Source organism: Pelobates fuscus, chromosome 4 (assembly GCF_036172605.1).
Source record: "Pelobates fuscus isolate aPelFus1 chromosome 4, aPelFus1.pri, whole genome shotgun sequence".
Lineage (NCBI taxonomy): Eukaryota > Metazoa > Chordata > Amphibia > Anura > Pelobatidae > Pelobates > Pelobates fuscus.
The window spans coordinates 266,803,079-266,825,825 of record NC_086320.1 but is presented as its reverse complement, the minus strand read 5'-3'; the positions used below and the strand labels follow the sequence as shown (position 1 = coordinate 266,825,825).

At 41.6% G+C, this 22,747-nt stretch overlaps 1 protein-coding gene across 1 annotated transcript in view; it reads right to left on the bottom strand.

The window, feature by feature from the left end:
* The window catches only part of ULK4 (unc-51 like kinase 4), a 953,247-nt gene that overhangs the window by 756,650 nt on the left and 173,850 nt on the right, over positions 1-22,747 (bottom strand). Inside the window, exon 18 of the mRNA XM_063452087.1 lies at positions 7,264-7,347. Within this exon, the coding sequence (XP_063308157.1) occupies positions 7,264-7,347 (84 nt within the window). The remainder of the gene's footprint in view (positions 1-7,263; positions 7,348-22,747) is intronic.

The following is a 22,747-nucleotide window of genomic DNA, read 5'->3' as shown; positions in this document are numbered from 1 at the left end:
GTATGCCATCATGGGGGTAATTTTCATTCCTGGGCTACCATACGGTCTCAAAGGCAACATAACCAACCTGGCGAATTTCAATGTGAAAAAACTGAAATGCAAGCCTTATATTTGGCTCTGTAACTTTTGAAAACACCATAAAACCTGTACATGAGGGGTATTGTTATACTCGGGAGACTTCGATGAACACAAATATTAGTGTTTCAAAACAGTAAAAAGTATCACAACAATTATATTGTCCGTGTAAGTGCCATTTGTGTGTGAAAAATGCAAAAAATGTCACTTTCACTGACAATATCATCGTTTTAATACATTCTACTGCTTTGAAACACTAATATTTGTACCCCCCATGTACAGGTTTTTATGGAGTCTTGGAAAGTTACAGGGTTAAATATAGTGCTAGCAAATTAAATCCCCTGGACTTTCGGCCTGGGTTGGCAGGCAGGTCCCGCAAATAAAATGACCTAATAATGTAAAATCCGTACATAAATACATATGTAGAATTATTATATATATATATATATATATATATACATTGATCCTGATGAAAGTCCCATGGGAGGACTGAAACGTTGATCCTATGTTTTAAACGCGGGGTCCATCGCTTGGTGTGGCGTGCGGGATCTCCCATCTGGCGGGGACCGGGATATCCCCCACCGGTCCATGCGGGGGGGGGGATGGAAACGCGGTGTCTGTGCGCTTGTGGACAGTAGAGTCGGGCAGGAAGGCGGCCGTCCTTCCCCCTCACCTCCTCCGGTAGGCGGTTCCCGGGCATGCCGGGTGTCGGTACTGGTGTCGCCAGGTGCACAGGCATTGTGGCAGTCCAACAAGCTTGTTTTCCCGCTAGTTGTGTCGCTGTGTCCCGATTTATCAGCTTAATTGAGCCCATGTAGCTGGAGAACATGTGAAGTGCGACCAGACCATTATTTTTTTTTATGATTTATATTGCGCCAGCAAATCCGGTAGCGCTGTACAATAGGTGGACTAAGACACGTACAGTGGAACCCCGGTTTTGGAACGCTTCAGTACTCAAACAATTCAGTATTCAAACAAAATATTTTGGAAAAAAAATTTATTAGAACAAAACTCTGTATTGGCTCCCCCCCCCCCCTTCCCCCTGAAGCGTGCCGAATTTGCTGGCGCAATATAAATAATAAAAAAATAAATAATGTGGCAACTAGTTTGCTTTATCTTTACACTTGGCTGTTTCTTATATTTGTTCCCCCTAACTAGCACTCAGCCTATGGGTGTTTTAAATTGTATATTTTCTCTAATCTATATATTTTTTTGAGAATTTCGCAATAAATATTTTTATTTTACTGTCAATTTCTGAGGGACATTATATATTTGGTTTCATATGCCTTTTGGCCTATTGGACTAGAATTGTCTTTTTCTGGTATTTGCGGGTCTCCCTCCTTAATTTTAATAGGCCTTGCCTATTTTTCAAGACTTCTTCCTCGAGTTATATTACTCCACAAAGCTAGCTGAAATCCCCTCAATACAGAGCTTAAAGGCAGGAGTGAAACACTACACAGAAAAAAATAATCAGAACCACATAGTTCAACAAAAACCCATTAGGATTGTTTATACAGGGGAGCTTGGAGGAAAAGTTCTAAAAGTAGAGAATTTGCCTTGGAAACCAACAGAATATTCCAGTAGATAATTACACTTCTCTTAGTCATGTTTTTTTTTTGTTTGTTTGTTTTTTTACTTTCTAAATACCATCCTAAATTAAATAAATTATTTTAAATATGTGCTCATGCACCTACCAGAAGGAAGAAACTAGAAAAAAAAAAAAGAAGTAGAATCACTCCGTTATCTACCTGACAGTTTTGCATTCTTAGTTTGTCTATTATCTTGGAGAGCCCTGCAGGTCAGCCAGGTCTAGAGCTGGAGTACTAATCTAGCTCCCTGCTCAAGATGGGAGCATGCAGTTATATCAGTAAATCATAAACCATATCAATCAGCAAGACTTGTCACTGGAGCTTCTTTATATTTTTAAAAACACAATTTAAGAATGTAAAAAATATTAGCTATGCTTCTATGTTTACAGTACAGCATTATATATATGTACAAAAAATGTGAGTCCAAATCCAGAACTGTGTGCTCAATATTCTATGCAGCTGGTTTAACTTAATTAATGAAGCTTAGGCCCCAGTTAATTGCACTGGTTTTCCACGTTAATGCTAATGAAATTACACTAATTATGCTGCATGTTAAACAGAGTGAACTTCAATATACACAATGAATGATTTACAAGTAGGATGCAATATATTTTATTAATACAACCAACTAAGTGCTGAAACGTTATATGTGTGTGTGTGTGTGTGTGTGTACATATATAAATGACTGGAAATGACCGCACTCCAAGGACTTGATAGTAAAAATAAACTAGAAAAGCTACAATTTCTGGGGAAATTGTGTGAAGTGTTCTTGCCTCCACCAGTAGTCTATAACTGGAGTGGGCGGAGTAACTGTAATTATTTATTTATATAGCACATTTAATTGCAATGTTGTTGCCCAAAGTGCTTCACAGTTACATTAAAACATACAGTTATAAAAACATTAGCAGGTGTACAAGGCTTTGTCTATGACATCACTTGCTGCTGCAGCCTGGCACAGGTCAGAGTATTTTTGCGGTTGCCATCTTCAAACGGTCATATTTTAAAAACTATAAATCCTACAGTGAAGAGCTTTATATTGTGAGAATCACAAGACCCAGACATACATTTTGATGTATAGTATGTCTCTAAAATATTAACAATGAAGGCACAGTCGCAGTTTAGAAATTGCCCTTCAAATGTGAGCTTTGCAGAGTGGAGTTTCAATGAATGTCAATGGACTGCGTGAGTTGCAAACAAATGGTCATATTGTGAAAACTATAAGGACTATGGCTTAGCTGTGGACATTTCTAGTGACAGCAGGGATAGCTGAACGTTTTGATATAAGATTTGTGTAGGTGGGCCTGAAAATGAGGGAGTGGTGGCAGTTTAGAAATCATCTCCTGATTTTTCAGCTTTTGCCAGCTCCCACTCTAGCTTTGCCATTCATTCCTATGGGACAAATTTCACCACAAGAACGACGATATTCCAAGAACCATTCGGCGAAACGTTCCACAAAGTAATAGCAATCCGATCGGGAACAATCTGCACATTTTGGTATATTTTTGTCTATGTAGTGTAAAAACTGTGGGAGGAGTTAGGGTGGCAAATTAGGCTATAATAAGAATAATAACTAGAAAAGCTACAATTTCTGGGGAAATTGTGAAGTGTTCTTGCCTCCACCAGTAGTCTACAACTGGAGTGGGCGGAGTAACTGTTATTATTTATTTATATAGCACATTTAATTGCAATGTTGTTGCCCAAAGTGCTTCACAGTTACATTAAAACATACAGTTATAAAAACATTAGCAGGTGTAAAAGGCTTTGTCTATGACATCACTTGCTGCTGCAGCCTGGCACAGGTCAGAGTATTTTTGCGGTTGCCATCTTCAAACGGTCATATTTCTAAAACTATAAATCCTACAGTGAAGAGCTTTATATTGTGAGAATCACAAGACCCAGACCTACATTTTGATGTATAGTATGTCTCTGAGATATTAACAATGAAGGCACAGTCGCAGTTTAGAAAATGCCCTTCAAATGTGAGCTTTGCAGAGTAGAGTTTCAATGAATGTCAATGGAAGGAGTGAGTTGCAAACAAATGGTCATATTGTGAAAACTATCAGGACTATGGCTTAGCCGTGGACATTTCTAGTGGCAGCAGGGATAGCTGAACGTTTTGATATAAGATTTGTGTAGGTGGGCCTGAAAATGAGGGAGTGGTGGCAGTTTAGAAATCATGTCCTGATTTTTCAGCTTTTGCCAGCTCCCACTCTAGCTTTGCCATTCATTCCTATGAGAAAAATTTTGCCACAAGAACGACGATATTCCGAGAACCATTCGGCGAAACGTTCCACAAAGTAATAGCAATCCGATCGGGAACAATCTGCACGTTTTGGTATATTTTTTTGTCTATGTAGTGTAAAAACTGTGGGAGGAGTTAGGGTGGCAAATTTGGCTATAATAAGAATAATAATAATAATAATAATATATATGTGAGATAACATTAAGTGGTCTTGCTATGCAAGAACACTTAATAATAATAATATATATGTGAGATAACATTAAGTGGTCTTGCTATGCAAGAACACTTAATAACTAGAAAAGCTACAATTTCTGGGGAAATTGTGAAGTGTTCTTGCCTCCACCAGTAGTATACAACTGGAGTGGGCGGAGTAACTGTTATTATTTATTTATATAGCACATTTAATATCAATGTTGTTGCCCAAAGTGCTTCACAGTTACATTAAAACATACAGTTATAAAAACATTAGCAGGTGTAAAAGGCTTTGTCTATGACATCACTTGCTGCTGCAGCCTGGCACAGGTCAGAATATTTTTGTGGTTGCCATCTTCAAACTGTCATATTTTTAAAACTATACATCCTACAGCGAAGAGCTTTATATTGTGAGAATCACAAGACCCAGACCTACATTTTGATGTATAGTATGTCTCTGAGATATTAACAATGAAGGCACAGTCGCAGTTTAGAAATTGCCCTTCAAATGGGAGCTTTGCAGAGTGGAGTTTCAATGAATGTCAATGGACTGCGTGAGTTGCAAACAAATGGACATATTGTGAAAACTATAAGGACTATGGCTTAGCTGTGGATATTTTTAGTGGCAGCAGGGATAGCTGAACGTTTTGATATAAGATTTGTGTAGGTGGGCCTGAAAATGAGGGAGTGGTGGCAGTTTAGAAATCATGTCCTGATTTTTCAGCTTTTGCCAGCTCCCACTCTAGCTTTGCCATTCATTCCTATGGGACAAATTTCGCCACAAGAACGACGATATTCCGTAAACCATTCGGCGAAACGTTCCACAAAGTAATAGCAATCCGATCGGGAACAATCTGCACGTTTTGGTAAATTTTTGTCTATGTAGTGTAAAAACTGTGGGAGGAGTTAGGGTGGCAAATTTGGCTATAATAATAATAATAATAATATATATGTGAGATAACAGTAAGTGGTCTTGCTATGCAAGAACACTTAATAATAATAATATATATGTGAGATAACATTAAGTGGTCTTGCTATGCAAGAACACTTAATAATATATATGTGAGATAACATTAAGTGGTCTTGCTATGCAAGAACACTTAATAATATATATGTGAGATAACATTAAGTGGTCTTGCTATGCAAGAACACTTAATAATATATATGTGAGATAACATTAAGTGGTCTTGCTATGCAAGAACACTTAAATATAACTTTTATTCTATATCATTTAAAAGTATCGACGTTTCAGCCCCAATACATAGGCTTTCATCAGGATGGCACTCTTTATTTTTACTATCATCAAGTCCTTGGAGTGCAGTCATTTCCAATAATTTTTTTGTATTTTGTGCCTGACCAGCACCGGGCATTTACTCTCTAATCCAGGAGTGCAAACATCTCATATATATACACATACACACACACACATATACATATACATATACATGCACACACTGCCTGGCCAACAAAAAAAAAGTTGCCACCATTTTTTTTTTTTTAAAAAGGTCACACACTCAAATATTTTGTTGGACCGCCTTTAGCTTTGATTACAGCACTCATTTGCTGTGGCACTGTTTCAATAAGTTGCTGCAATGTCACAAGATTTATTTCTGTCCAGTGTTGCATTATTTTTTCACCAAGATCTTGCATTGATGATGGGAGAGTCAGACCACTGTGCAAAGCCTTCTCCAGCACATCCCAAATATGCTCAATGGATTTAAGGTTTGGACTCTGTGGTGGGCAATCCATGTGTGAAAACGATGTTTCATGCTCTCTGAACCACTCTTTCACAATTCGAGCCCGATTAATCCTGGAATTGTCATCTTGGAATATGCCTGTGCCATCAGGGGAAAAAATCCATTGATGGAATAACCTGGTCATTCAGTATATCCAGGTAGTCAGCTGACCTCATTTTTTGGGCACATAAACCTAAACCTGACCAACTGCAGCAACCCAGATCATAGCACTGCCCCCACAGGCTTGTACAGTAGGCACTAGGCATGATGGGTGCATCACTTCATCTGCCTCTCTACTTACCCTGATGCACCCATCACTGGTGGTTCCTCACTATCCTTCCAGCTTTTAATAATGTGTTGGACAGTTTTTAGTTTTTTCAGGTGGCGAAACATTTTTTTTTTTTTTACCAGGCAGTGTGTGTACAGTGGAGAAATTGCCATGGAAACTATCTATGAACTATAAATTGCTGATTGCACCACAGGAAGCCATTCTCCAAATGTGTTCTTAATATATGTGATCCTACTTACTGAACACCTTCTGTCACTAAGTGAGCTAAATGCTGAAGCCGACTTGTTTGTCTAACTCTAGTTAGAGCAAACAAACTAAAATTATTACCGAAATCTGAAACACTATTACCGTTGCATTACACATTCTGATCTAGTATGTTATAAACGGACAATCAAGTACATATTTATTATGAAACTTGGAATGTGTCCAGAAAAGAAGAATGTTTTCCAGGAGCTTGTAATAGGATTCCATGATGCCAGGTGTTTTCATAAGTATCAATACTGTTCTAACACTTACTGATCTGCAAGCTATAATAATGCCAAAAGAATCATTTTTATCATGAGTTTTCTTATCAGAAGAATGCTTTTTTGCCCTGGGCTTTCCCGACAGCAGGAATAGTGTAAATTTGGGCATTTAGAAACTGCTAGAGCCAAAATATGTATATGTTGATTATATGCTATCTGCCCAAAACAGAGTCCAAGTCAAATGGGACAAACTAATGACTGATCTGGATTAAACATGATAAGAACACATGAATGCTGTATAATAATAAAACAAAGTTAAATAGTTGTGTTTATCTATGCATAGATCTGTTGGTTTGCATGCAATGCCACATGCACCTACAAACCTCGGTGACCATTTTTACTTTGAATCTAAAACAGATTATCGGTTTCCGTATTCGTCCAATTCCACTTCCAGTTCTGTGACATTAATTAACAAAGTTTTAATTTTGAACATTAGGGGAAATGTTCTGTTTTCCATGAGTGGCAGAGCACTCCATTGTCTGGAAGAGCTATTTAAATTCTGGAGCAATGCTTGCTTGACAAGATACTGCATTGCTGCAGGCTACATCTCCCACATAATGCCTGAGGGATTATTACAGTTGTGAATTTCTAGAGAGCACAAGAAAAGAAGCATTACCCCTTCTCGAAGGCACCTCATTAGCACAGTGTAAGCAGCTGAGGGAATGCTCCACGTGTCTCTGGAGTGCTCCGTTTTCTCCTCCTGTAGTGAAAAGGAAGCATAGCAATGAATCATACCAAGCAATACAGCAGACATTATTATAGCAGCATGTGGACAGTGTACACATATTCACATCAGCTAACAGGGCTGAACATGCTTAGGCTGTGTTAAATGCATTAAAATGTCATTTTTAGACAGAGATTCTACTAGCAACTATATTAACATTTTATTTATATATTTACTCACACACAAACAGAGAAAGAGCAAGCAGACTTTTTCAGCTTCCTACATGAATTTACAATGGGAATTTTGTAGTATCTGGTATTACATTTTTAAAGAAGGGCGAGAGTAAAGTAATTTTTTTTTCTTTTTGCTTTCGGATAAACGAATACCCTAAAAAAAGTCCACTAGTGTTCTATTATTGTTTATTTGGGGGGGGGGGGGGGATTTTAAAAAAAATATCTTACTTGCACATAATTAATGTTTACTTACATTTCGAATTCATGAGGTTAGCGAGTAAACAGCAAGCTGTGGTAAACTGACTAAACAAATATACTAATGGGGAGAACAATCATCCAAACACATATATAATTAATACAGCAATAGGACAAAATGCGTTTGGCTGGAATGCCAAGTTGATAAACTGGTTCACTAAAGCAGGAATTCAAAAGGTAACTTCAAGTTTAAGGTAAAAATTAACAGAACTGGAAACAGTCAACTATGCTTCCAATTCAGCTACGTTGGCATTAAATTAGAAATTCACTTAAAATGTACTCTTTAATAATCACCTTAGTAAATAACCATTTCAGTTGATTTTAAATTTAGCAAATTTAGTTTTCAGCATATCACTACTATGAAAAAACCCTATTGTCAGTCATGAATATCAACTCAGTCACCAACTTTAAATGGCAGAAATAAACTATGAATCAAAATAAATATTGCTCATACCTATTAATTAGGGCATTGTTAGCCTTCCAAATTACTTCTGGGATAAGTAATTGTAGTGTTTTCCCCAAAAATGCAAGTAATGCTTATATCATATTTCCAGGTCTCTATTTTTTCAGTTTTTACAACTGCAACCTTTACCCCTAAATCTTCTCCTTTAACATTTTATTTTTCTCTCTCATTACTGTATTATCATTTCTTCCCCTGGGTCTTTTAACCACATTTCCCAGTTTAGAAAAATAATGCTGTGTAGGAGAAATTGGTACTTTTATAAATGAACTATGAAACATTCCCCTGGCTGTCATTTAAACACCCACCCCCCGGCTGTCGTTTGCAACCTCATTTTGTTAGCTCCCCAAAGCGAACAGAAGTGGCAGGCATGTCCTACTTGTGCGTGCCTCCCTCCTCCCACACAGACCTCAGACCAGCTCCTCCAGACCTCAGACCAGCTCATCCAGACCTCAGACCAGACGGTGGGCATCTCAATGAGACCGCAAATTACAAAGTCTCTTCTGTGAAAAAAGGCTTGCTAAGGTTGCAGTTCATAAGGTCTGCAGCCTTTGCAAGCTCTTTTAAGATATACCCCCATTGAATATACAGTTGCAAGAAAAAGTATGGAATGATATGGATTTATGCACAAATTGGTCATAAAATGTGATCTGATCATCATCTAAGTCACAACAATAGACAATCACAGTCTGCTTAAACTAATAACACACAAAGAATGAAATGTTGCCATGTTTTTATTGAACACACCATGTAAACATTCACAGTGCAGGTGGAAAAAGTATGTGAACCCTTGGATTTAATAACTGGTTGAACCTCCTTTGGCAGCAATAACTTTAACCAAACGTTTCCTGTAGTTGCAGATCAGACGTGCACAACGGTCAGGAGCATTTCTTGACCATTCCTCTTTACAGAACGGTTTCAGTTCAGCAATATTCTTGAGATGTCTGCTGTGAATCGCTTTCTTGAGGTCATGCCACAGCATCTCAATCGGGTTGAGGTCAGGACTCTGACTGGGCCACTTCCGAAGGCGTATTTTCTTCTGTTTAAGCCATTCTGTTGTTGATTTACTTCTATGCTTTGGGTCATTCTATGCTTCAGCTGGTAGACAGATGGCCTTAAGTTCTCCTGCAAAATGTCTTGATAAACTTGGGAATTCATTTTTCCTTAGATGATAGCAATCCGTCCAGGCCCTGTCGCAGCAAAGCAGCCCCAAACCATGATGCCCCCACCACCATACTTCACAGTTGGGATGAGGGTTTGATGTTGGTGTGCTGTGCCTCTTTTTCGCCACACATTGTGTTGTGTGTTTCTTCCAAACAACTCATCTTTGGTTTCATCTGTCCACAGAATATTTTGCCAGTACTGCTGTGGAACATCCAGGTGCTCTTGTGCACACTGTAAACGTGCAGCAATGTTTTGTTTGGACAGCAGTGGCTTCCTCTCATGAAATCCATTCTTGTTTAGTGTTTTACGTATTGTAGATTCACTAACAGGGATGTTAGCATTTGCCAGTGACTTTTGTAAGTCTTTAGCTGACACTCTAGGATGCTTCTTCACCTCATTGAGCAGTCTGCACTGTGCTCTTGCAGTAATCTTTACAGGACAGCCACTCCTAGGGAGAGTAGCAGCAGTGCTGAACTTTCTCCATTTATAGACAATTTGTCTTACCGTGGACTGATGAACAGCAAGGCTTTTGGAGATACTTTTATAACCCTTTCCAGCTTTATGCAAGTCAACAATTCTTAATCGTAGGTCTTCTGAGAGCTCTTTTGTGCGAGGCATCATTCACATCAGGCAATGCTTCTTGTGAAAAACAAACCCAGAACTGGTGTGTGTGTGTTTTTATAGGGCAGGGCAGCTGTAACCAACACCTCCAATCTCATCTCATTGATTGGACTCCAGTTGGCCGACATCTCATTCCAAATAGCTCTTGGAGATGTCATTAGTCTAGGGGTTCACATACTTTTTCCACCTGCACTGTGTGTGTTTACATGGTGTGTTCAATAAAAACATGGCAACATTTAATTCTTTGTGTGTTATTAGTTTAAGCAGACTGTGATTATTTATTGTTGTGACTTAGATGATCAGATCACATTTTATGACCAATTTGTGCATGTTTGTTCCTAACAAATGCTTTGTGAATATTCCAACTCATGTACTTTGTATAGGATTCTGATCCAAAAGCACTGCTATGAATCTGTACACAGAATGCATCCAAGAAAGTGCTTATGCCTGGTTGGAGTCACACACATATCCAAGCTTCTCCACAGGAAAGCATTGAATCTATACTTTTCCATGGGGGCTTCTGCATCCCATGGGAGTTTTACATTGCTGCAAAATACCTTTAGTGACTGTCAGTATGACTGCCAATAGAGGAGGATTAAACCTGTAATGTAAACAGAACCACTGCTTCCAGGCCACTTTATTGAGATGAAGTGGCCTTGGTGTCTTTGGTGGTCCTTTAAGAAATAAAATGCAATACTCAAGCTTTTAATATAGTCCGGCTTTTAATCAAAAGGTGCTGGTTAGTATAGGGAAACCAATTACCAACCTACAATCCTAGAATTAAATCTTTCCATATATGGTAACTGACTATAATCACACACTCAACATGTTTCATTTTCTTGCCCTACAAGTATTTTAATAACTGTACATTAGTTCATCAGAAGAAATGAGACTGACCCAGTCAGGGGTTTAAAAACCCAGTTAAACAAACATGATTGGTGTATATAATTATTAATCAAAGTGTCCAAAAGAAAATCAGTGGATAGAAGGAGGAGTATGAATGGTAATGCCACCTTTAGATTTAATGAAAATATTTTAGATGTGTTGAGGGTTTTTATGCATATATTGACAATGAGATATCTTTGGTTAAAATAGTTGGATATTTGGCAAAGCAGAATGAATGAGGACATAATATAATGAAAGTGAAGAGGCACATATACAGTCAAGATAAAAAAAAAAACTGGTTGGAGGAGAGAGAGACAAATATACATATACCAAGGTAACCCTATCTAAACACAGACTTTTTTTGGACATTAGCAATATGTCCATGTAAATGCACAATATGCTAAAGAATGAAAAAAGCAGGCATTTCAATATCTGTCCATATAATATCTGCTTACTGTGCTTTGTTTGACAAGGTTTCTTTGTCAAAAGCACAAATAAGGAATGCATTAAAAAAATAAACAAAGTATTTTACCCTTAGCTTGACATTTTAAATTATACAGTTGGGACTGCCACTGTGATTAAACCAGAACACAATCAAGAATTTAGGCGCATACAAATTAAACCTGCCATTTATGTGCTGAATACATTAAATAATATTGCACGCTCTAAAAATAACAAAATGACTTTCTTTCAACCATGTAAAGAAAAAATATATATATAATTTTATATTTTTACAGAATTGCATTATATATTACAATAGGATATGCCATTAAAATGGCAATTTAAAGGAAAACAATGGAATAAAAATTACCCCTATTTTTCAAAACATTATGTAAATAATGCATTCAAAATAAAAATAAAATAAAAGAATTGTGTTAAAAAATACATGTAAATAGAAATGTGTATGGCATTAGAAGCAGAGCTGTGCCGACACATTTTCCTGTGCTCCAAAACAGAAAGCTTTAAACTTGATTAAAACTACAATATTCTATGTTTAATCCACTCCAGTTAGAGGGACAGTTTCTTTTAACTAAAGTGAAGAAATCTAAGCACCATTGGACTTGTATACCATGATCTTAAAATATTTGAAATTAATTTCTCCTTCTCCCGCAACATCATCCAAAAATGAATTCCACTAAGTTCCCATGTACTTTTCCAAACCAAATTAAGATAGTCATTGTTGAAGGCCTACTGCACAAACTTCAGTTATTTTGCTGAATCATCAGAGGACATTATGATCCCATGTGCAATCTACTTGCATGCGAAATGGACATTGCTATATTGGGAAACATTCAAGCTATGTCATGATACTTAGTGACCCAACACGCAGTTTGTATATGATAATCGATTAGACAACCTGTACCGGCCCTTAGAATAGCCGGGTTATACGTTGTTAAAGAATGGTCAGGAACAGGCTGAGTCAGGGAAGCCTGAAATCAGGGAAGCGAAAAACCACTAGCAAAGTCACAGGAAAACAGAATGGAGAATAGTCGGTGATCAAAGTCAAGATCAAAATACCAAAAAAGACAGAATATAACGCACTCTTAGGAACTGAAAACCGAAACCACAATAGGTCAATGATCCACACTCTAAGTGTCCTATTTAAAAGTCTATGCCTTTAATTTATAGCCACGCCCCCAAGGGTTACATTTGAACGGTGTGGTGGGCCGTGACGTCATCAGAGTATTCACGTTGGTGTGCACACCCTTGCGTCATAAAAAGGAGCAGGGCTACATTCTCCGGTGTCAGAACCGCTGGTGAGATGAAAGGGACCATGGGAAGGGTCCCTCTGGCAACAAAAGGTAAAGTGATAAGCTATTAACAATCCTGCATTTATTTTATTTTTATCAATTTGACATTTTTTATTTTCTTAAGTATGCATGGGATTCAAAAGGCAAGAAGGGTAGGGATAGTGGTAACTTTAACACTGTACAGTTCCAATCAGTACAATACATTGTTATACATGCTCATTCAACAATACTGGTTACATCCGAACGCTGTGTTTGTCTGGCAACGCTGTCGATTTGGTGATGCGTATGTGGCTTCGCTCTGCCTTATTTCTTCGATCAGCTGTGTGGGCTCCTTACTTAGAGTCTCCTTGGTTCAGGATGTACCAGTGAACCCTGTGTGTTATGTGTAGTATAAATACTACATGGAGGGGACGGCGTGTAGATTGGGGGGGAAGGTGAGGGGGGATTTTGCCACATTTCTCATCTAGCCCCAGATGGTACTTCCTGATAGGCCTCGTGAGCGTTTGGGCTTACTCGGTCCCTATGTGTTTTCCATTGCGTGATATTGGTGCTTCGTCTCTCTGTCTGGGTGGCTAGTGAATATCCTAGCTGACCCCCCTTGGTAGTGTTGGGTGTCTACTGACACAACTATGTACATTGTGGGTGTCCACTCCTCTGTTCCTGTCCCTTAGGGGTTCCATGTGAGCTTCCCGATTGAATCCAGTTTTGCCCCTCTCGCCCCCTTTGTTTCCGCTGCCTACTGTTGTGTTCTATGGTGTGTCACTGTCTCTCCGTACTTCGTCATTCCTTTCCAGGAACCTTTCCCACTCATGTTTGGCTCTCATTCTATACTCTTGTATTTTATACCCTGTGTGTATCCTTGTCTCGTAATCTATATTCGTCGTGATTTGCTTAATCACTGTGTCTATGTTTTGGGTGTCCGCTACACTCTGTACACACTGACACACCAGGAAGGGGAGTGTGACCACTAAAGGCTAAAGGGGTGTGGGGTGCACCAAGGGACAGGGAGGGAATGGGAGAGAAACACCAACAGACAGGGAAAAGAGGGGGTAGGGGAGAAGAACACTAAGGGACAGGGAAGGGACCATTAATGGTCAGGGAGGGGAGAGGGGCTGGTTAAGAGGCACATAGGTGAAGATGTGTTTTTTTTTTTTTTTGGGGGGGGGGGGGGGGGGGCGGAAAAATGCATCTTTGCCTATGTACCTAAAAATCCAAGCACCGGCCCTGGGTGCAAGGGTCCCTGCTCTTCCCAGCCGAGTCAAGCTGAGCAGGGTGGTCGCCAATGTGGTTTGTGCTCTACCCCTCAGTGGGGCGGGAGGGCGTTGGTATTGTCTAGCATATGCTGTAAGTAGCTTACTACGTAGGAGTGGTATGGGGCTACACACAAGCCCCATAATGAGTGCGTCAACATTTGTACAAAAAACATAACATTTAAAAACCAAAAACATATGATAAAGAAAATCCTGAACTATTACTACATATGCCACCAGTATGGCTTGGCACTGCTTGAATGTGCCGTGGGGGTTGAGGTTACTACCTCATATCCTGTGGGAGCTCCCTCCCTCGAGGGCTTCTAAGTTAGCGTCTAATATATTAAAACCCTGTTACTTTTTTTTATTTGCCCTCAGCTTATACGAGTCCTTCTATTATGACCCCTTTGTCTCTCCCATCGGGGCCCTTTGTTACTGGTCATTCATTTAAGTGACTGTCTATCGTTGAGCTTGGTAATGTGCAGGGCTGGACTGGGAATTAAAAGCAGCCCTGGAAAAAAATTATTTACCAGCCCCATAATGCGTCGCGCCAGCATAGTGTGCAGATACAGAGTTAGAAAAGATAACTTAAAATTAAAATTATTACTCCAACGTGAAAAAAAGCACTCATAGGCTTAAAAAAAACGAGTGCAGATTTATTTTAAGCAGACGTGCCTTTGCATATAACCAATGTTTCAGTCCAACTACCATGACATATTAAGGAAAGCTTGGTAATGGGACTGAAATGGTGAATGTATGTAGGGCACAACTGTAAAAAATTACGTTATCTTGTTTATTTTGAGGTCCTGTGGGTGCACTCTTCACTTTAAATATGTTATTGTGCTGGAGTATGTACCTAGCAACAAGACTGGGCCAATATCTGCTTATTACATATTGTACATATCAATGGCATTTCTCAGTGTATTATGCATATATAAATATTATAGGCATAATTATATATATATATATATATATATATATATATATATATATATATATATATAAAAACAGTGGCGGATCCAGAGACTGATCTCAGGAGGGGGAACCAATAGATTATTTAAAGAAATAATCCGTGCACAATAACCACTACTGCTCTGTGTAGTGGGTATGGTGCCAGTTGTGCCGGGACCCGTTTCCAGAGTAAATAGTCAAACCGTTTAAGTACAGTTTGACAACTTACCTGGGGTCTGCTGGGATATGGGGCTGTAGTAGGGTTTAGGAGCAGTGGTGCAATGTGTGAGGGGTGCAATGTGTGTGAAAGGTTCAGTGTGTAGGGTGCGTGGGGCAATGTGTGTATGGGTGGCTGTGTGTGTAGGGCAATGTGTGTATGGGGGTCTGTGTGTGTGTATGGGGGGGGGGGCAGTGTGTGAATGTGTATGGTGTGGGCAGTGTTTGTATGGGGCTAGAGTTCACTCTCACCACTTGGACCACCAGGAATCCCTGGTGGTCGCAGTGGTGAGAGTGAACTCTAGCCTGTAGCTCCAGGGCTAGAGTTTCCCTGTGGCACTCTCCCCCCCCCCCACTCTGTCTCTCTCTATTCACCCCTCTTTCTCCCCTTGTGTCTCACTCTCCCCCCTTTCCCTGTGGCACTCTCCCTCCCCCTCTGTCTCTCTCTATTCGCCTCTCTTTCTCCCCTTGTGTCTCACTCTCCCCCTCTGTCTCTTTCTCCCTCCTTTCCCTGTGGCACTCTCCCTCCCCCTCTGTCTCTCTCTATTCACCCCTCTTTCTCCCCTTGTGTCTCACTCTCCCCCCTCTCCCTGTGGCACTCCCCCCCTCTGTCTCTCTCTCTATTCAACCCCCCATTCCCTCTGTCTCTCTCTCTATTCACCCCCCCATTCCCTCTGTATCTCTCTCTATTCACCCCCCATTCCCTCTGTATCTCTCTCTATTCACCCCCATCCCCTCTGTCTCTCTCTATTCACCCCCCATCCCCTCTGTCTCTCTCTATTCACCCCCCATCCCCTCTGTCTCTCTCTATTCACCCCCCCACCCCCTCTGTCACTCTCTCTATTCACCCCCCACCCCCTCTGTCACTCTCTCTATTCACCCCCCACCCCCTCTGTCACTCTCTCTATTCACCCCCCACCCCCTCTGTCACTCTCTCTATTCACCCCCACCCCCTCTGTCTCTCTCTCTATTCACCCCCCACCCCCTCTGTCTCTCTCTCTATTCACCCCCCACCCCCTCTGTCTCTCTCTCTATTCACCCCCCACCCCCCCTCTGTCTCTCTCTCTATTCACCCCCACCCCCTCTGTCTCTCTCTCTATTCACCCCCACCCCCTCTGTCTCTCTCTCTATTCACCCCCCATCCCCTCTGTGTCTCTCTCTCTATATTCCCTCTGTCTCTCTCTCTATTCACCCCCCACCCATCTGTCTCTCTCTCTATTCACCCCCCTCTGTGTCTCTCTCTCTCTCTCTCTCTTCCCTCTCTTCCCTCTCTCTCTCTCTCTCTATTCCCTCTCTCTCTCTCTCTCTCTATTCCCTCTCTCTCTCTCTCTATTCCCTCTCTCTCTCTCTCTATTCCCTCTCTCTCTCTCTCTCTATTCCCTCTCTCTCTCTCTCTCTCTCTCTATTCTCTCTCTCTCTCTCCCCTCTCTCTCTCTCTCTCCCCTCTCTCTCTCTCTCTATTCCCTCTCTCTCTCTCTATTCCCTCTCTCTCTATTCCCTCTCTCTCTATTCCCTCTCTCTCTCTCTATCTCTCTATTCCCCCTCTCTCTCTATTCCCTCTCTCTCTCTCTCTCTCTCTCTATTCCCTCTCTCTCTTTCTCTCTCTATTCCCTCTGTCTCTTTCTCTCTCTATTCCCTCTGTCTCTTTCTCTCTGTCTCTTTCTCTCTCTCTATTCCCTCTGTCTCTTTCTCTCTCTCTATTCCCTCTGTCTCTTTCTCTCTCTCTATTCCCTCTGTCTCTTTCTCTCTCTCTATTCCCTCTGTCTCTTTCTCTCTCTCTATTCCCTCTGTCTCTTTCTCTCTCTCTATTCCCTCTGTCTCTTTCTCTCTCTCTATTCCCTCTGTCTCTTTCTCTCTCTCTATTCCCTCTGTCTCTTTCTCTCTCTCTATTCCCTCTGTCTCTTTCTCTCTCTCTATTCCCTCTGTCTCTTTCTCTCTCTCTATTCCCTCTGTCTCTTTCTCTATTCACCCCCCCCCATCTCCCCCACCCACCTTAGAGGAGTCAGGGGGCCGGCAGAGGAGTCAGGGGGCCGGCAGAGGAGTCAGGGGGCCGGCAGAGGAGTCAGGGGGCCGGCAGCGTTCCACACTGCAGCCTCGCCGGTCCGGCGGCACTCCTACTGCTGAGGGCTGAAGGGGGAGGGAGCATATCTCTACCATGCTCCCTCGCGGTTCCCACAATCCCCAGCAGCATCCGTGCTGTGAATTGTGGGAACCGCGAGGGAGCATGGTAGAGATATGCTCCCTCCCCCTTCAGCCCTCAGCAGTAGGAGTTCCGCCGGACCGGCGAGGCTGCGATCCGGCCCGGCGGCTCCAGCCTGGAACGCGGCCGCCGGCCCCCCTCTGAGTGTGCCACCGGACCGGCCACCCGGTGGCACATACTTGCGCAGCCCCCAGATGCCGCGGCCCACCGGGAAATTTCCCGGTATCCCGGTGGGCCAGTCCGGCCCTGGTAATGTGTTAATTAATACAGTACGTCTCATGTTTGGGTAGGGCCAGTTAGGGAGGGGGTCCTTCCCAAGGTTGTCTATTCTTGCCTAGGTCCCTTAGGCTCCCAACAACCTTCTAAACATTTTCACATTCCCTCCCATTACCAAAACGGTACATGGTCATAGTCCATTTGTGAAACTGTTGTTTTAAAGCGTGCTACTGTGGTGACCAATGTCCATCAGTGTACCTTTTTTTTTTTATCTTTTCTTGGTTTTCCTCCATTCCGTGGCGATTCTGGGCACGTCTTTGGTGGCATTCAGGTCTATTGTCGGAACAATGTCCCAGGTCTTCAAAACCTGTTACCCTTCTTCTGGTGTGGCGATTGCCGTTGTCTTCCCCCCTCTCGTTACCAACAGTTTGGTGGGGTATCCCCATCTATACGGCAGTCTGTGGTCCCGCAGCGCCGTCGTGATGGGTCTAAAATCTCTCCTCCGCTTTAGGGTGTATGCTGATATATCTGCATAAATTGTGTGGTTCTTGTATTCAGCTGGTAGCGCTTTACCTGCTCTGTTTGCCGACAGAATAGCCTCCTTGGCGTGGAAGTAATGTAGTCTCAGGAGTACATCTCGGGGGGGGTCTCTGGGGGCAGAAATGTGGGCCTCGCCATGCGGTGGATCCTGTCCAGGAGGAGCGTATCCGCGGGCAGGTCAGGAGCTAGGTGTCTTGGCAAACCTGTGGCATGCGCAGTAAGGTCTGCTGTGCCCACCGTCTCAGGTATGCCCTTGATTCGCAGGTTGTTCCTGCGGGCGCGGTCCTCCATATCTGCTATCTTGATGTCTTGTGCCAGTACTCTTGCTGTCAGCCCCTCCAGTTTGTCTGCCAGAGCATTGTGGTCTTCTGAGATTTCCTCCATTTAATTTTCCCAAGTCTTGTACATCTTTTCTGAGGTCTTTCAGCGCTGTGTCCAGTTTCTGGAGAAGCTTATCTGACATTTCTCCCAGCAGATCTTTCACCATGCTGTGGGTGAGTGGAGGTTCCCCTTCCAGGGGCCTCGTGGTCGCTCTCGGCACCATCTTGAGCCTGGTCTGGTGTTTGCCGTGAGCAGCTCTCGCCGCAAAGAAATTAGCTTTTTCGTGTTTTTCCGCTTGCTTTTGGGCTGTGACATGTCGGTATCGGACAGCTTTTTTCTCTGGGTTTGTCGGGTTAATTGCTCTTAGGAAGCAGACTCGAGCGGAGCTCTTAGCACATGCGACAGGTGCGTTCGGCTTCCCGGACAAGCCCCCAACAATCCTGCATTTAAATACTTTACTTTCACTTGGCATAGCAACACTGTCTTATTAATTATTATAGGTCATATCAGCCTACACATTAATCAGGTATCAGAAACAGAAGGAATTGGAACATATGGTTCCTCAAACTTCACACTACTCTACAACAGGCTCTGGCTTGTTAAGCTACCTGCAAGGACTACCTGTTCGTTCACAGGGAACAAACAGTTGGCATACCTCTAATTTGCAGTTTCTAACCCATTAGTCTTGTTGATCTATGGCATTGGTTCCCAACCCAGTCCTCAAGTATCCCTTAACTGCCCAGGATTTAGGGATTACCCAGTTGTGTCTAAGGTGTTTTTAGAAGGAAAAAAAACAAAAAAACAACAACTTTAGACACAACAGGGTAATCCCTAAACCCTGGACTGGTAGGGGGTACTTGAGGACTGGGTTGGGGACCCCTGATCTATGGGATCAACTTATCCCATAAACCTTTATACAGCAGAGCTACCAACATTAAAATGCATGCTGTTCAGCTCTCTCCAATGAGGATGAATAGTTTAGATTTTGTTGTGTGTGCAACGTATGAACATTACAGGTACAACATGAACAAAACGGACACAGGCAGTCTGGAATATCACATCCCTCCTGTCTGATTGGCAGCTCTTGGTAGACTGCTGTAATCCTGCAGCAATGTTTACAAATCACTAGTTATTAGCAACTATTTACACTTTGAGTGGATGCAGGGTTCTCCAATAATGCAAACTGGTTATGGTGTCTACATAGACCCTTAAAATGTACACACACACACACACATCTCAAAGAAAACTGCTCACCACAATAACATACAGACTGTCTACTACTGTTATACAGAAACAGGTCACAACACACATGCATACCTACCTCCCAAAATTTGAAAGGACAAAAAGGAACACTTAGGAGTGTGGCAAGGATCGAGTGTGTTCTGATAAATTTTATATGACAATTTGTGCAGGTAAAATGTAATTTATAACAAGAACAATGTATCTTAATTACACAGAGAGAGAGAGGAATGGGGTGGGGGTTGCAGAGTATGTTTGTGATATCTTGAATTTAAATGGCTATTACTATAATTAAGTAGTCATATGTCTAGTTATTTGAGAGATGTGATTATATATGTGTGTGTGTGTGGCTAGTATTTGGCTATGTTATGGTATGTTATAGTAAGTTATGTGAGTATTTGGCTAATTGCTATGCCATGTACATGCAATGTATGTGTGTAGACACATATAGCTAATAAGATGGGTAATGTGTGGCTTCAGGAGGTGGGGGTATGTGTGGGGTCAGCAATGTTTTTTCTTGGACTCAAGCAGTAAAACGTTCTGATCACATGATATTAGCATTAGAGAGACTGACTGGTAGGCTCTTTATATCAAGTATGATGGAGAGTTTCTGATATGTGACAGTTGGTGTCGAAGATATTATTTGGTCAACAAGCACATTTATGACGGGGCGTGTCCTGAACTCAGAGGAGAGAAGTCGTATGTGCTGCTAGCTTCATGAGGAGCCGTCCTTATTATACAGTTATAGCCCGTTTAAAGTTACCAAAACGGCAGACTAAACATGTTCACCACAAAAGAAAAAATAACAGCCCAAAAAAACGCTTTTTTTGGCACAAATTCGGGGAAAACTAAGGTCTTACCGCTAAAGTAGGACAGCCATCACGGCGCCGCCGCGGAGACAAACCAGGCCCAAGAACCTCCCCAGAGGCCTACTCCAAACTATGCTGGATGAGATGGCTTCCAAACTCAACGATTCCATGCAGAAATACATTTAACAATCTCAGGTACGACATACAGGAACTGGGTACCAGCACATCCTCGCTAGAGAATAAGATGGCAGAATATGCTGAAGCCCACAACGACCTTGCTTCTAAAACAGAGGATCTTATGGTGTAACTGGAGTCATATGAAAATAAGCTGGCTGATATGGAAGACAGGGAAAGGTGAAGTAATCTCTGCATCACAGGCGTCCCAGAGGAGGTAGATACACAAGATCTGCAGGGTCACAACACTGAACTCTTCCATGAGCTTGTGCCTGACCTTCCACAAGATATGCTTCTAATGGACCGAGTACACAGAATTGCTAAACCCTCTTTTCTACCCAAAGAAATAGCAACGGATATTATCCTGAAAATTCACTACTATCATGCTAAATAACTTGTTCTTATAGCGTGCAGATCTAACAGTGTCTTACCAGCAAAATTTCACTCTATCAAGATCTCTGCAGACATTTCTGTGGCCACCCTACCCAAGAGAAACACCTTTGCATACCTCACAGGTCTACTCAGCGAACAAAATCTGATGTACCAATGGGGATACCCCACCAAGTTACTGGTCCAATGCAACGGCACGATCAGCACACCGGGAGATGGAATGAAAGCTCTTCTAAACTGGGGCATAACAACAGCTGAACCATCCAGAGAGAAAAAATGGTTTACAACCAAACCGCCAAAACGGAAGAGAGTCAGGCATTAAGAGAAGCTATTGTACACATTTTAAAACACCTTGTCTAAATGATACTTATGTTTACCACAAGTATCCTTATGCCTTTCCTACCCTGTCTCTTCTTTTTCCTCTCATTAGGGTGCTGATTGTTTGCCCACACTAACCTTTCAATATCCCGTCAGTTGCCAGAGAATGGACACAAATATTCATCTCACCCTGCGGGAATGCTATTCCCAACTCATCTGGTTAGATAAATACTGATTAGAACATAGACCCTGCAGCCACTCATACATTACTTTAAATGTTCCTGGGGAGAATGAGATGCAGATACACCTTGAGTTACACTACTGAATAAGTGGTTAAGATGTGCTTCACTTCCGACACGAAGGGAAACAATAATCCAGATATAAAAAATAGGAGACTTCGTCCGCCACATGTACCATTCACTCGAGGCCCCAAAGCCATAGCGCTCAAATAGAGGTATCTTTGTTGCTTCAGTGCATCGGTAACATCACGGTCTCTAAAATTTTCCTAGGACCAGGTGTAACTTTTCAATAATTTCCAAATGTTTGTAACAAATAAAAAAAAAAAAAAAAAATTATGTTTGAAGAGCTCGGATAGATCATTACCCTTCATGTGATTTTGTACTGCACGCTGTGTAACTTTTTAGCTTTTGACATATTACTTACTTAATTTGAGGGCAATGCAACAGTAGCACATTCATGACGGAAGCCAATTGCTTCTGCCCCGGGGAGTCTCTTATAGCTTTTCATAGCATTTTTGTTTCTGTTATATAGAATACTATTCTTGTTATTCATCTATATGTGAAATGAACAGTATGTCTTACTTTTATTTAGGCTGAGTGGGTGGCCAATATTTTCCATGTCTTTCTGTGATCCAGACTTTAAGGCCATCACGGCAAGAGAACATGCTATGTCCTGGCTGTGCACAGGTGTCTGGGGAACAGTGGACAGACGCAGGAGGAGGGGCTGCCTGGCTCAAAGCTGATGGGGAAGGGGGCAACTCCATTGAATGTTTTTATTAGATTGTTACTAGCATGGACCACACTTTACAACCGTCCATGAAAATGTGTAGTCACATTGTTAGGTGACAGAACATCCTGGTACAAAGACACCATTTAAGAAAAGACCTTAAAACACAGATGTGTTTTAGTGCAGAAGTGGTCTTCTTACAAGAGACCTATTTAAAAACCGACGAACATCCTACAATACTTCAGTCTCTTTACCCATACCATATGTATATACATATACACACACATAAAACACACAAAAAATTAACACATTTGTGGGAAAATATATACATGGAAATGTATACACTATGTAATTATTTGTTTAAGTAAATGTATAATTTGAAGTCAGACAATAATATTGTAAGCTGCAACTCAGAAGTCTAGCAGAGCAACCATTCAGAATTACAGGTCTTGAAAACGGAGATTGGCATTTCCCATT